The 14,030-nt window shown below is 40.0% G+C and overlaps 1 protein-coding gene across 1 annotated transcript in view; it reads left to right on the forward strand.

The window, feature by feature from the left end:
- Positions 1 to 14,030, forward strand: part of slc7a10a (solute carrier family 7 member 10a) — a 23,579-nt gene continuing 9,549 nt past the window's right edge. Inside the window, exons 1-3 of the mRNA XM_028013893.1 lie at positions 1 to 280; positions 5,968 to 6,172; positions 8,124 to 8,275. Coding sequence (XP_027869694.1) covers positions 175 to 280; positions 5,968 to 6,172; positions 8,124 to 8,275 — 463 coding nt within the window. The 5' untranslated portion in view covers positions 1 to 174. The remainder of the gene's footprint in view (positions 281 to 5,967; positions 6,173 to 8,123; positions 8,276 to 14,030) is intronic.

The raw sequence follows: 14,030 nt of genomic DNA on the forward strand, positions 1-14,030 counted from the left end.
TACACACCTCTCGCATTAACCTACCTGAGTCAAAGTTTGGGACTGTCACGCATGCGCACCTCCTCCTCCCCGTCATCTGCATGATATTATAAGTGCGCCCGGCAGCGTGAGAAGTGGTTCAGTCTAGAGTATCTGAACCGGACCGAGGGGGAAGAGGAAGACGGCGAGGGAGAGATGGATGACAAAAAGAAAAGGAAGAAGGATGAAAACGCCAAAAGTGATGACAAAGTCACGCTGAAGAAGGAAATCGGACTCCTAAGCGCCTGCGCTATTATCATCGGTGAGTGCGCGCGACAACTGAGACAGATGAGCCGACAGGTTGTGGAGGGGATTCAGCTCCACAACCTGAAGTAAACGGAGAAACGTGTTTGAGGAGCCGGCTCACTGTTATGACACGGCATCCCGTTCACTCAGCCGTCCAAAAGTTACACGTAGCGGGATATTCCGGCTCAAATGCATCTCATTTCCTCAAACTTGGACGCAAAACCCGAGTACAAAAATAAATAAATAATCTGACTGAAAAGTCGTTTGAGCACGCGAAAGCTGCAAGAGGCAGGCTCTGAGTACAAGGGTAGTGTGTTTTTCCCGGCTCGCGTGGAAACTGTTGCATCAGTCGTATGGGTCTGAATTTGAGGATGCTTACGTGGCTGGGTAGTGTGGTGAGGTTGGGAGGCCCGGTTCTGTGGGACAGCTGAGCAGTGAGGCACTGCAGCAGTCCGCTCTAGATTATGCAAATCAGCCACTCCTAAAAAAACGATTTAAAATGTACAGTAAGCGGCCCACGGAACACAGTCGTGCTTTGAAACACACATATTACTCTGCTGTTTAATGTCCCAAGTTCCACGGAGCTGCTGGTTAAAAGTCTGGGGTCAGAGAGAGGACACACATGCCTCAATGATATTATATAAATACCACTTTTCAGTACATTCCTTGCCTTTCTAAGAACATTTTTCAGTGCTAAATGCTATCACTTCTGCTTCATTTGGGACAGAGATGCACCAACTGGCTGACCAGGTAGTAAAACATTAGATTTTTTAAAAAGAATGTTCTAATGCGTACATCAAAACAAATAAGTACTGCTGTTTTTTAGGGTATAAATGCATCAAAGCATATACTTTAATGCAGTGGCCAAACTGATTTTGTGCTGCCCACAACTCCAATTCAAGAAAATACAAATCTGCCAGCCTGCTGCACAGGTAGAGATGATGCAGATAAAAAAATATTTTACATTTTTAGTCAGGGCAAAAGGCAACCACATCCATCAGCAGGCTTTGATTCTTTTAATGAATTTATTCAACTTGGCTACAAACCTTTCTATAAAAGTGATCTAAATCTTGTTTTTATTGCCCAGAACTGAAAAAAAAAGATTATTTTGAGTTGAGAAATTAAAAAATTCACATAGTGGATCCCTCTCTTTTAACAAGGCAAATCTGCATTTGCCTTGTGGAGAAACTTTTTTTTAGCTCTAGAATGATTTACACATCCCTTACCAACAAAAGAAAATTTACTATTTTACTTATTTAATTAAAGTATCACAATTGATTATATACTTTTATAGTAATAATTTCACATAAATACAAATGTGTATACAAGCTTTCAAATAAAATAGCCATGTAGTTGATCAATACAAAAAAACGGTGCTTAGTGCCTATAGACTTGCACAAGCATTAGCATTAGCATTATGTTGCAGAAATCTAAAAATCTAATGTTTCCAATCTCTGAAGTTTATCTCTTTCAATTCAAAATATTGCTCAAGTAAAAATGCAGTAAAACTACTAATATAAGTTTGTTTTCAAAAAGTAAATGTAACTTAGACATCACATTACGGTAAGAGCAAATAGTAATAAAGTTTTTCATAATCCACTAAAAAAACCCACTGCCGTAATATTAAAAATCACATAAACCTGATACCACATGCAATTTTTAAAAACACAATATACTTAACAGCCTGTCATCTGCATCCAACAGCATTATTCAACTCCACTTGTTTTGAAAAAATCTGTGTTCAGGTTTTTTGCCTTTTCTTGGCTGCTGACATGACTCTTACACACACCAGTATCTTAACGCTCATGTTACGTTTAAAGGCGGCTTGGAAAAAACACATTACGACATGAGAACAATGGACTAAACGGTTGTAACAGCTGAAAAAAGCGTAAACAGATACAGGAAGTGAGGGAACCCCGTCAAACCGAGACGGGAGTAAATTGACAGTTAGCCACTCAGAGGTGAAAAAAATAAAACCCAAATAAAATAAACACCTTCCAGCCCAAGTACTGCCGGGCTGCCTATATGTAAAAAAGTTAGTATTTTGTTTCTTTTTTAAAAAAAACATTTTTTGTCCTTTTTTTTCTCACATTTTGTTTTTGATTATTTTTTTGCTAATTTTGTCTTGACAATTTTGGCCCATGTGACAAAAAGCTTGGATTAATCGCTTTTTGAAGTAATCATCAACTACTTTAGTAATTGATTAATCGTTAATTGGAGTATACAGACTAAAAAAAAGGCAATTTGCTGAAAGAACAAATTCTCAGAGCAGGAAATAAGCCAAAACTGTTAAAAATATATACATTTTAATCTAAGATCTGTAAAAAAGCTCAGAAAGTGTTGAGCTTTTCACATTTTGATGTTAGATGTATTTTTTTTTTTAGCAGCAGATGCATCCCTGGCTACAAATGATGAAGTGAATGTGGTGTTGATGCATTTTAGGAAATAAAATATTTTCTTGTGTAAAAAATAAATGTAATTTGTGTTTCTAATATTGTAAATAAAAAAAAGGCTAAAGTGGTTAAAATAAAATTCTGTAAAGATGCGATTAATTGTCAAAAAAATTAGAATAACTGATTTACTAAAATAATCATTAGTTGCTTCTTTATAGACATGTATTCAAATCTGATTTTCAAGCTGTGTCGTTGAGGAAAGAGAATTTCTTCCTCTGTGTTTTTGACTCTCCACCATCATGTCAGAAACCTCAATTTTACTTGCTAACAATCAACACTGTGGAAGTTGATTTTTTTTGTTTGTGGAATTAGATTTTTTGGTTTTGCTTTCTCAGAGGCATGAAGAGTTGTGAACAAAAAGAATACTTATTTAGTTGTGATGCAGTCTTTTAAAGATGAGAGATGCATTGCTCAGGATTTTAGTGGCCCATGTGGTGAAATTGGATCTCTGGGTTATTGATTGGCTTTTCTCCCTACCAGATATGTCAGATCCGATCCTGTTGATGAATTCAGTCTAAAGCGAATTGTAGGTTGTCCTTTTTTTACTTGTCAAAAAAATCCTTCATCAGTGAATGTAAAGATCAGAATGGCTATGTTTGGTCTGAATTGTAATCTTAGTGGAGTAAAGTGAATGTTCTCTTTAAAAACACTGCAGAGTGGGTGAACATGAGCTGCCTGAGTCATATTGCTACCCACCACCAACAGCCTACTCATAAATTGACTGCAATATTCTTGAAATGTGTTGTACTGACTTGCTCTGGTGCTCCACCGCTTGCAGCGACTAGTAATACTGGTTTGACAAAACCACCCAATGTAAATGTCAATTCTGACTGAAAACAACATAAATCAAAAATTCTTCAGTTCTTCTTTTCTTTTGGCGGCTTAGTGATGTAAACCAGAAACCTACTCGGCTGTTTCACTTTCTGCAGTGCAAATCTTCTCTGCCCTCACATTTGAGGGCTCCTCCTCCATCAAGTGAGGAGACAATGACAAATGCACATCCTGGTCCTCTTTAGTTGTGAGATAGCGAATGGTGAAACATGCGTTTTGCTTTTTTTTTTAAATCAACATGTGAAAAACTCAGCCCTTTCTGCACTGCTTAACGTCAGTAGGGCTAATCTGTTTATTTTTTGGGTTAACTGATTAATAATTGGATAGCAAAAGGTGCTTAATTGGAGAAATTTTACAGAATTTGAACCAGGTGAAGCTACGACTATCCCACATGAAGAGTTCTGGTTAGAACATATTTACAGTTAAAGAAGATTTTGTTTTAATCTTAAATTCAAAATGTATATTTTTTGTGCAGTCTTGGCTTCATCACTGCTCTGAGTGTGTTGTTAGGCATTTTTGGAGTCTGTATACTCCACTAAACAATTAATCATTTACTAAATTAGTTGACAATGGTGTCAATCAACGATTAATCACAATTATTCCGATTAATCGTTTCAGCCCTATTGCTATTGAAAGGGTATCTCAGTTCTCTCCTTACAGTTCAGCTTTGTCTAAAACAGTGGTGGGAAATTTTCAAAGAGGCCAAATGAGAACCAGAGAGACGGGACAAAACCCAGGACTGCTTTCACAGAAACGATTCAGTTTTGCCCCATCGAGAAAAGATTGTAGTGAAATCGTGTATCTGAACTATTGAAATCATTTTACAACTGTGATACAGGTAGACATAGGCAGACCCCCTGATTCCTGCTGAATCGCTGAGATGCTGAACTTTCATGACATAACAAACGCGACAAAGGCTTTATGTAACAGCTCTGCATCTCAACACGGTCTCTTCCATCAAGTGAGGAGACAATGACAAATGCACATCCTGGTCCTCCTCTCTTGCTCTGCTTCATTAGGGAGCATTCAGAGCAACAGCACGCCTCACTTGGCTTCAACGGCCGCAATGTTTACCCTCAGTAGAGTCACACTTTTTAGCCCCAAACTTACCCCAAGGATGGGGGAAAACATGGAGGCCAGTGCAAAAACACCACTTGTTTCGACAGCTGCTGTTTGTTTTTGTTACTATCTAGCATGCAGTAGTTTTCTTTTGTTTTGTGTTTTTCTTTTGGAGAGACTGATGATGTCATACACGCCAAGCTAAAGTTGAACTCATAACATGTTGGCCAAGTGAAGGAGCCCTCGGTTTGTAGGGGTCAGCTGAGCTCAAACTCCAGCTGAACGTGGCTCAGAGCTGACCTGATAGCAACGACAACAGCACTGCTCTCTCCTAGTGCTCATTTGCAAACATTGATAGCAAGATGGATTATTTACAGCCACAAGTACACACGCAAACAAGAGAGCTCTTTGTTTTTGTTCATCAGCGTCTCAATTGCAGGAAATTGTAGAAGACACCGTGTCCAACGATCACGTTTTGAACCCTTTCTCTTCAGTAGAATCACGTAATCGGTCAATTAAAGGTAGCCGGAGTGCTCCTGCTTTGAGTGGGAAGTTGGACTTGGTGGGAAGTTCCACTTTTTTTTTTTTTTTTTTTTTATGACAAGGAAGTGGAACACAGCATTTGTTGACTCGCATTCTTATAGTTTCTGACATTTGAAATAGAAGAGATGTCTAAACGGCAGCGTAAAGGCTTAGATGCCTAGCACAGCAAATGTAGATTCAGCACAGAGCCAAAGCAAAGCTCCAACCCAGTCATGTTGGAACTAACAGCGTCATCCCCAAACCGTTCCCACAAGGTTGGGAGCATAAGAGTGACCAAAACGATTTGGTTTACTGAAACATTAAGAGTTCCTCTCATTAGAGCTAAGCAGCCAAGCCCAACTCTTGAAAAACGGCTCTAGACTGTAATCTCCTCTACACAGAAAGTTGGCGACCTCAATATACTCGGCGACTCAACTACTACTGACCCTGTTCTGTGATCTTATGGCCTACCACACTGTGGACGAGTTGAGTCATTCCCTTTTTCCTTTCCACTTCATCATACCACTGATGGCTGAGTGTGGAATAATGAGGAAACTTTACATCTGGATCTGTTGCACAGTTGGCAACAGTTATACAACAGATACAGTGCAACATAACACTGCCCCTTTAGGTTTTTTTGCATATCATAGATTGTAGTAAACTTCTTAATCTTTTTTAAGTGCAACAAGATTGAAAACGTATTCTATTACAACTACAACAGCTTAAACCTTATTGGTTTCTGACATCACAATGTACTAGTTGTGAATTAGCTCACTACCTGACTTCTACTGAATTATAAGAACAGCAGCAGCTAACAATGTTAACTCTGTCCATGAAGGGAACATCATTGGCTCGGGGATCTTCATCTCACCTAAAGGAGTGCTGGAGCATGCAGGCTCGGTGGGACTGTCGCTCATCGTCTGGGTTTGCGGAGGAGGGATCTGCGCTCTTGGGTCATTGTGCTACGCCGAACTCGGTGTCACAATCCCAAAATCTGGAGGAGACTATTCGTATGTGACTGAGATCTTTGGAGGGCTTGTAGGGTAAGTAGAACATATCGGCAGCTTTTGTCTACTTGTAAACTCTGCATCTGAGAATTTGAAACTAAACCCAGCTTCCTAAACTGGGTTTAAATTAGGAAGCTGTACATGATCGCGTAAAAGCAACACTCCAATCGAGGGTCTAGATTTTCCAAGTTCTTATTTTTCACTCAAGTATTTTGCTCTCTGGGATGGAGAATCTGATACAGGCAAGACAAAAAAACCTTTTTAATGGTATAGAAGTATTAATCCTTATGGCATCACAACCTTGAGTTATAATAGATTTGTCAAAGTTTGCATTGATCATTCAACATGGCTTTGCAACCTCAAAATGTTGAGGGCGTGAACCATTGAAAAATGTGTACTTGAGCCTTCAGAAGAATGCAAAATGGTAAACTCTGAGAGATGTAAAGTCTATGTATTCCAGTATTTTTCCTTAAGTTTCAAGAAATAAGATGTTCTTTTACAATATATTACTTTCTTAAACTGGTCAAAATCGATGTTTATACAGCAGGTCATGCTCAATTCAATAAATATAGCTAAACTGGAATTCAGAAAAATGAAAACAGGAAAAAGTGGAACGCTGCTTATTCCAGCCATTGTTTACGACCGGATTTACCGCGTCAAGCTTCTTCTGATGTAGAATTATGATGAGTGTCTCACCTCAATAACGTAAAAGTTGTATAAAATGTGTAGATCACTCGAGCTACCTATGCTATTCTTTTTCCAGGGATGATGTTTAAGGAAATTTGATCTTGTAGGATACAGTCTTCTAAAGAGCCTTGAGTTCTGCTTCTTCCTGAAACATGCTGTATTTGCAACATTGTTGCCAAACAAGTATTTCCAACTTTCTGGAGTAGCCTTTCCTGGTTTCAGGAAAACAACAGCAACTTCAGTGTTTTGACTTCTCTAAGTGCAGATAGGTCCTGAAGGCTTACTTGCATGTTTCACATATTTTTCAGCTTTAACACACCTGACAACACACCTGAGAATTGGTGTTCAGTAAAATCCTGGTAATCAGCCATCAATTTAAATCAGTTGAGCTGAAGCAGGGAAACACCCTGGCAGTGGCTTGAGGACCATTGTTGGGAAGAAAAAGTAGACTCCTTCTTTGAGGCCTTTCTTTATTATAGACAGAATGGATTAGTGAATTATTGGCTGTGTCTGTTGCTGCATTTCCATTACAAATACACTCAAAACTTTGTCAATATTTTTGCTAATGTTGAAAAAGCACAATTTTGCAATTGTGGCATTTCCATTAAATATGAAATCCAATTAAAAGTTTGTTCACGTGATAAGTCGTTAGAAAAATATACTTGGCCACAAGCCTCCAGCTACTTTCTGTCGTCTTCTTCTTCTTCCTGGTTTGCGCTAGTGGAAATGTCTGGTTGTTGATCATGTGACTTGTGTGAAAAAAGTGTTTCCATTGCAGTTTTGTGATATTTTTAATATAGCCAATAAATAAACCTCTTCATCTTAGCGCCAAAAAGTGAGTTTTTTCAAAATTGCCGTGTTTCCATTAAGCTAATTTATTTTTCAAATGTCAAATTGCAATTATACGGTCACTGGAAATGCAGCTAATGAGACGACACTGTTTTGGCTGCAAAAACAGTTTTTGTACCAACAATGTAGAGAAACTGATCATTTCTACCTCTGTAACTCACTTGGAGCTTATTTAGGTCTTTTTACCCTCATATTTGAGCTTTAGCTTCATATATTTTATAATTCTCTGACAAGGCCCTCAACCACTATTGCAACAGAGCTGCGGTTGTTCTCACAGCTTTCTGTACAAGTGTGAATGAAAAGTACGAGTGGAACTGAAAAAGAACAGCATGAACAGTAAAAACAGTCGTCAGCACAAAATAGCTTGTGAGTTCTACTCATGAATTAAAAAAAGGATGTTTTGTATTTTTTGAATGGTGTGTTGCAGTCATGCTTGTTCTTTTATTTCTAGCTTCCTGTTGTTATGGAGCGCTGTTCTCATCATGTATCCAACAACGCTGGCAGTCATTGCCCTCACCTTCTCCAATTACGTCTTGCAGCCAGCCTTCCAGAACTGCTTGCCTCCGTTCATCGCCACCAGACTCCTCGCCACCATCTGTGTCTGTGAGTCTAAAGCCTTCTAGGATTTACATTTTCTGTCTGTGTGCAGTTTGTTCATCCCAGTTCCTTCAGTTGCGATGCTGATGTTTATAACCAGCATGTCCGTGACGCCTTACCAAATATGTAGTTTTTTTCTGGCAAACCAAGGTTGTTGAAACAGGGAGATATCGTGCAAATTTCAACCTCTGGCAGAAGTCCTTCTGTTTGAGGCCTGGTTTTGGTACTGGAGCATAAGTAAGATGCACTGAATTATTTCTAAAGTTATAAACTGGTCTGTCACATCACCTTTCATCTCAAAATCATTGGAAAAGTCAAGCTTCCTCCCTCCTTCACGTGTTTCTTCTGAGCCCCACGTTGCCTACCTACAAAGTTGTATATTGCTACATAAAAGTGAACAGTGGATTAGCAGTGTTAACGAAAAAGTTAGTTGACTCTATCTGAAAGTTTACAAAAGAGTTAAATATGTTTGCGCTTTATATTTTATCTGGAGAAGTTAATTAAGGGGAAACTAAGTGCGCTAAATGTTTTCAAAGTTACCAAAAATGCTAAAGTGCTAAACTAGCTCTGCTATTAGCACAATAGTTGAAGTGTGCCCACCACTTAACGTGAACATTTTTGATTGCGGCTGGATGAATGTGACTCTAGAAATGCTTTGCTTAGTCAGTGTGACAAGAAACGTCCTCTGGAGGTTCAGTCCATTTCCTGTTTGATACCAGTATGTAGCCTATAGGTAGAGGCTATAGGCTTGTTGGCTAGCTTGGCGCAAGAAAGCACCAAGCTAACTGAATGAAAGCACAGTTTTTTTTGTTTGTTTGTTTTTTTTGAGAAGTTTAAAATTAAATTGCTGTGGCTCAAAGTTTACCATCCGAATTTTTTTAAGAACGTACAAATCCAAGTCCGTCTAGATCAGTAGAGTGATAAGCATAGCTAGTCGAAAACGTGGAGAGTGTTGAATTGAAGGTTACTGGGAGTTGAACTGTCCAGTGTTGCAGTGTAGTAGCCTGCGTAGTGTCTTTTTTTTACTTTCATTGTGCCACCATGCTTAAAAATATCTTGACTACAGATCCTCTGTTGCTCAGACGGTCAGGTCAGATGACTTCATGAACCAGAGTAACTCCTAGTGGCGTAATCAGCAGGGCAGACATTCTTTTATATGATGCGTAAACAACTTATCTTCTGATAGGGGCCAGGAATTAGATCAAACATTAAACAAAACTCTTCAAGTTCTGACTGTAACTAAAGAAAACATTTAAATTACAAAGTCTTTGTCCGGCTTCCAGTTATTTGCGTCAGGACCCGATGATGTCGCCTGAGGCTGTTCATTGTCGTTCGAAAATCCCATCCAGAATGTTCTGCTCCATTTATAGCCTCTAATTTCATCATCGCCTTTGCTTGAAATGCAAGACATGAAATGGCTAATGGCAAAGACATGCTGTACATGTATCGGATCAGTAAGACAGCCGGTCGGTTCTTGTCTGATCCGGATGGAGTAAAACGGGGGGGAGATGGATGGTAGTGAGATGGGGATCTGCAGGAGAGTGTTTCCACGTGTCAAGCTGAGCTTAGCGTTTTCAGAGTCCACTGATGGAGCGCTGCTATTTTAAGCAACGGTGTGCTACAACTGCTGCCCAGTTAGACCAGGTGTAACATGGACAGCTTTTTTTATTTTGTTATTTTTTTTGTTGGACTCTGGTTGGACTGATTGGTTTGTTTTGTGCAAGTGTGTGTGTGTGTGTGGGTGTGTGTGTGTGTCAGTGGCAGTGTCAGAATACATAATGGTGCCAGGCTTTGTGGACGCCGCTAATGAGCGGCTATGTCCACACTACTGTGTATTGTTTCATGCTCCTGCGGTCGAGTCAAACGCAAACAGGAAATGGGCCGGACACCTTGCACATTAATGACGGAATCCTATTGGCCGCCTGTGTTTCAGGAAGGATGTCGGCGGCTCCCATTGGCTGTCTACTACTCTCCACATCCTCATAGCGTTACTCGTCAGCGCTGAAGTCCCAGAGACTTTATTTTCCTGTCTGCGATCAGCCTCACTTCTTTTAAGAGTTCATACTGTTAAGCAGACAGACTTGGTTAAATGCTTGTGGGATTTATTTTCACCTCTTTGTAAAGCTGAGAGTCAGACTGGTCTGAGGTCAGCGTAACTTCTGAATGTCAGCCAGCCCAGATATTCACGTTCCCCCTCCTTCCTCTCATGCAGAACGTACTGCAAGGGAGACGCAAGTCACCCTGGAGTGAGTGAGTAAAAACCAGACAGGTCCAGTTTTGGGCTAGCGGTGTTCTACTAAGAATAGGCACACACAGCTCCAGCTCGCTTACGTGAAGACACTTCCTCTGTAACTTAGTGAGGTGCTCTAGGTTTCACTGGTTATTATTTTGATTGGTTATTTATAGGTGAGGTTTGCTAAAACCAGTGAAGAACTTTGTGTCACAGTTAATTATTTCTTATTTTAGCATCGGTTTTCTCATTAATCTTGATGAGTTATGCTTCGTTCCAGTTGTACTTGGAACCTAGAAATTCAGATTTCCCAGTCAGAAAAATCTACGAAAGTCGGATATCCCACTGAGAAATCGGGAGCAACTCCGACTCCACCCAGTAATGACTGACTTTGCTTTTCAATGTGGCTGGTCCTCGCAAAGTGTGGTGGAAATATGTTCATTTTAGAAGAGACACATGCAAGAGTGTCTAAAATCAATGTTTGAAGTGCTGTTTGGTTATGGAAAGTAGAGCTTCAAGAAGCAGTAATATGTAAGATGGAGTTTTTTCATGTTAGAATGTTACTCCCTCTTCAAAAACACACCTGAATTGTTGCTTTGACTCTTTCTTTCATGCATGTTTGAGAAATCCTTGAATTTCTCATGGCCATTCAGCTTTGCAAAAACGCCTGGGTGGACCTAGCCCCGCCTTCGAGGCACAGCTCTAATGAGGAGCTGCAGTTTGCAAGCAACGACCTCCCAGAGGACCCCTCCCACCTCAGCTCCTGCAGACTAGCCAGCAGCACTTAGTAAACACCTGGTGGAACTGCACGTCTGCTGAGCTCATTATAGGGACTCTTTCTCAGAGCAACGCTGGTAGAAACCTTGTTAAAGGATTAATGGAGGAGACGTGTTGCGTTGACTTCCTGAAGGTGGAGTTTCAGAAAGAGCATCAGTTTTTTTTTTTTAAAGAGACAGAGGCCCAATTTCAAGGCATTCAATTCAAAGAGTAAACAATTTTTTAAGTCATATTTGATATGTGCAGCATTTTTATAACAATTGGAGGTAACATAGTTACTTCATTGTACTAGAACATTATACAATGTGCTTGGAAAATATATAATACTGATGTTTGTAAGAGATACTGCATTGCATCGGTATTGTTACAACATGCGTCGCATGTGTTGACATCCCGACTTTCTAGCTGGAACTCAGTGATAGAAGCTGTAATAATAGGAACGCATGGAGATTAGAGTTATTTTAACAATAAGCAGGTTGTAATGATCTGGATGTTCAGGGTCTGCAGTGGTCAGTACATGTCAACGGTGATACACAGGTGTCAGGTCATGGCTCACCAAGGCTCCCTGATGAACATGGAGAAAAAAAAAGGCTGGAATCTGTGGTCTGATTGAACAGAAAAGTGACATTAAATCAAATTGCTGAAAAAGTTTATGCATGTCTTGAGGACTGACTGTCAAACTACATAGTGCATTGCAGCTTTTTACATAACAGGCTGCAGAGCGGCAGTCCAGTCAGGATGTCCATGCTGACTGCTGCTGAAGGAACTCACTGCCAAGTGTGGACCTGCCGCCGTAAATAATCCATGCTGTTATCCAGAGACTGAACATTAGCAGGAAAAATCTGTTAAGTAGTCATTTCCTGTAGGTGAGCTGTGCCGGACAGTCCGTCTCCAAGCCCACACCACAATCCATACCGACCCAGCTTTCTGCCTCTTCAGCAACTCCTCTTCTCCATAATAAGCCAATTATTTTCCATATATCATCAATTATCCTAATCTCCTCCAAAAACCCTGAAGCTGGTTTTTAGAGGAGGAACAATCTTGGAGAAAACCTTAAAATAAAACGCACTTTTGCCACTTCAGTACAGTTTTATTACTAGATATGTGATGGATGTTGACCCATCCACAGAAATCATGTGCTCATACAGTTTGTGACCAGTGGTATCAATGTAGTGTTGGCAAGCTTTCTAAAATTCCCAGAATGCTCTATATTAGATGCTGCATTAAATTCATTTACTGTTTGACTGGAGGATCTTTGTTGGTCACCAGACTGAAGCGGTTTCCACATAAACTCTGCAATTTCTGTTCTGTCATTTTGGCCTCAGTGATTACAGAACAGAAATTTGGTATTTGGTGCTGTTTATGTTTTATGACTTTGTACACTGAGTGTGTTTTATGATTTTTAGAAATATAGCTCAAAGCACTTGAACAGCAAAACCCATGTTTAGTTTTTTTTCTAGATACATACTTTGCCTGTCACACCCTACAAATGTTATAGGGGAGTTAAAAAAAAAGGGTCTTTTATAGAGCATGAATAGCAGCACACACAAATATAACCCAAAGAATCAACACATTGGAAATTATTTAAATTATTTCAGACATGTAAAATATCAGAAAAATAAATAAGAAAAGCCAAACAAACATAATCATCAAATATAAAATTAATTTAAAGACTTTTGGGGGGGGGGCTTAAAATTAAGACATACATTATCTGATTTGTGGGTCTATGCTTTTTTTTTTTTTTACTTGAATTTAAAATGAGGAGAGGAATCATTCCCACTGCTCAGTGGGTCGGAGCATCAGAGCCAAAAGAGTGGAGATCATAACATAGAACCCAGGACGCCAAACAGAGGAATTTGATTTATTTATAGGGCTGCAATTCACAACAAATATTGTCTCAAGGCACTTTACAGACACATCATATCAGTTCATCATATACATTTTAAGTTGATTCCTAATAATGGTCATAGATGGTAATTGGAATAGACTTGGTACGTATAAAAAATCCAGATTTTCCAACTTCAAACGCCCTAAATTTGATTAATCTATAAAATCAATTGATCACCCATCCCCAGTTATCTGGCTAACTCTGACTGCTTTCTGATGTTAGAGGAACTTAGTGGGAATTATTACCAATTCAGTGATTCCAGTGACCACATCCTGAACCAGAAGGGGGTGTTCCTGAGGTTAAAGCCCCCCACACCCCACGGTCCCCCTCCCCGATAAATCTGCACCGACTTTGGATCTGAATCCATTAAGGCTAAAAGCAGTAATTTGTTTAGTATTCAAGTGCTGGAGCGGCCTTCAATGGAAGCCCCTGATGGCGGCACACATATTTACCTGCACTGTCACATTCAAAGCCGCTGGCACCTCCTTCCTGTCAGGGTTAAAACAGAGGAAATTTGGAGGAGGCGGCGGAGGGAACACAGGAACGGAAACGCATGTAACACCCAGAGAGTAACCGACTATAAAACTCAGCAGTGCTGTGGAGAAGAAAAAAAAAGCTCTGCTCGGTGCCACCAAAACCTCCTGCCAACAATTCACGTGCGTGTGTGTGTGTGTGTGTGTGTGTGTGTGTGAGTGCCTGTACCAGCGGAAGAAGTGTTCTGTGGTGGGAGGGAAAACCTTGTTCTAGTGATGGATGACCTGCCGTCTGTATGTGCCGGTACACACACTATTGTTTCCCATGCAAGTCACTGTGTTAGTAGTCTGGAAGTGAGGTGCGGTGAGAAGTTAGCGTAACGAAGAAATAAT

Source organism: Xiphophorus couchianus, chromosome 4, assembly GCF_001444195.1.
Source record: "Xiphophorus couchianus chromosome 4, X_couchianus-1.0, whole genome shotgun sequence".
Lineage (NCBI taxonomy): Eukaryota > Metazoa > Chordata > Actinopteri > Cyprinodontiformes > Poeciliidae > Xiphophorus > Xiphophorus couchianus.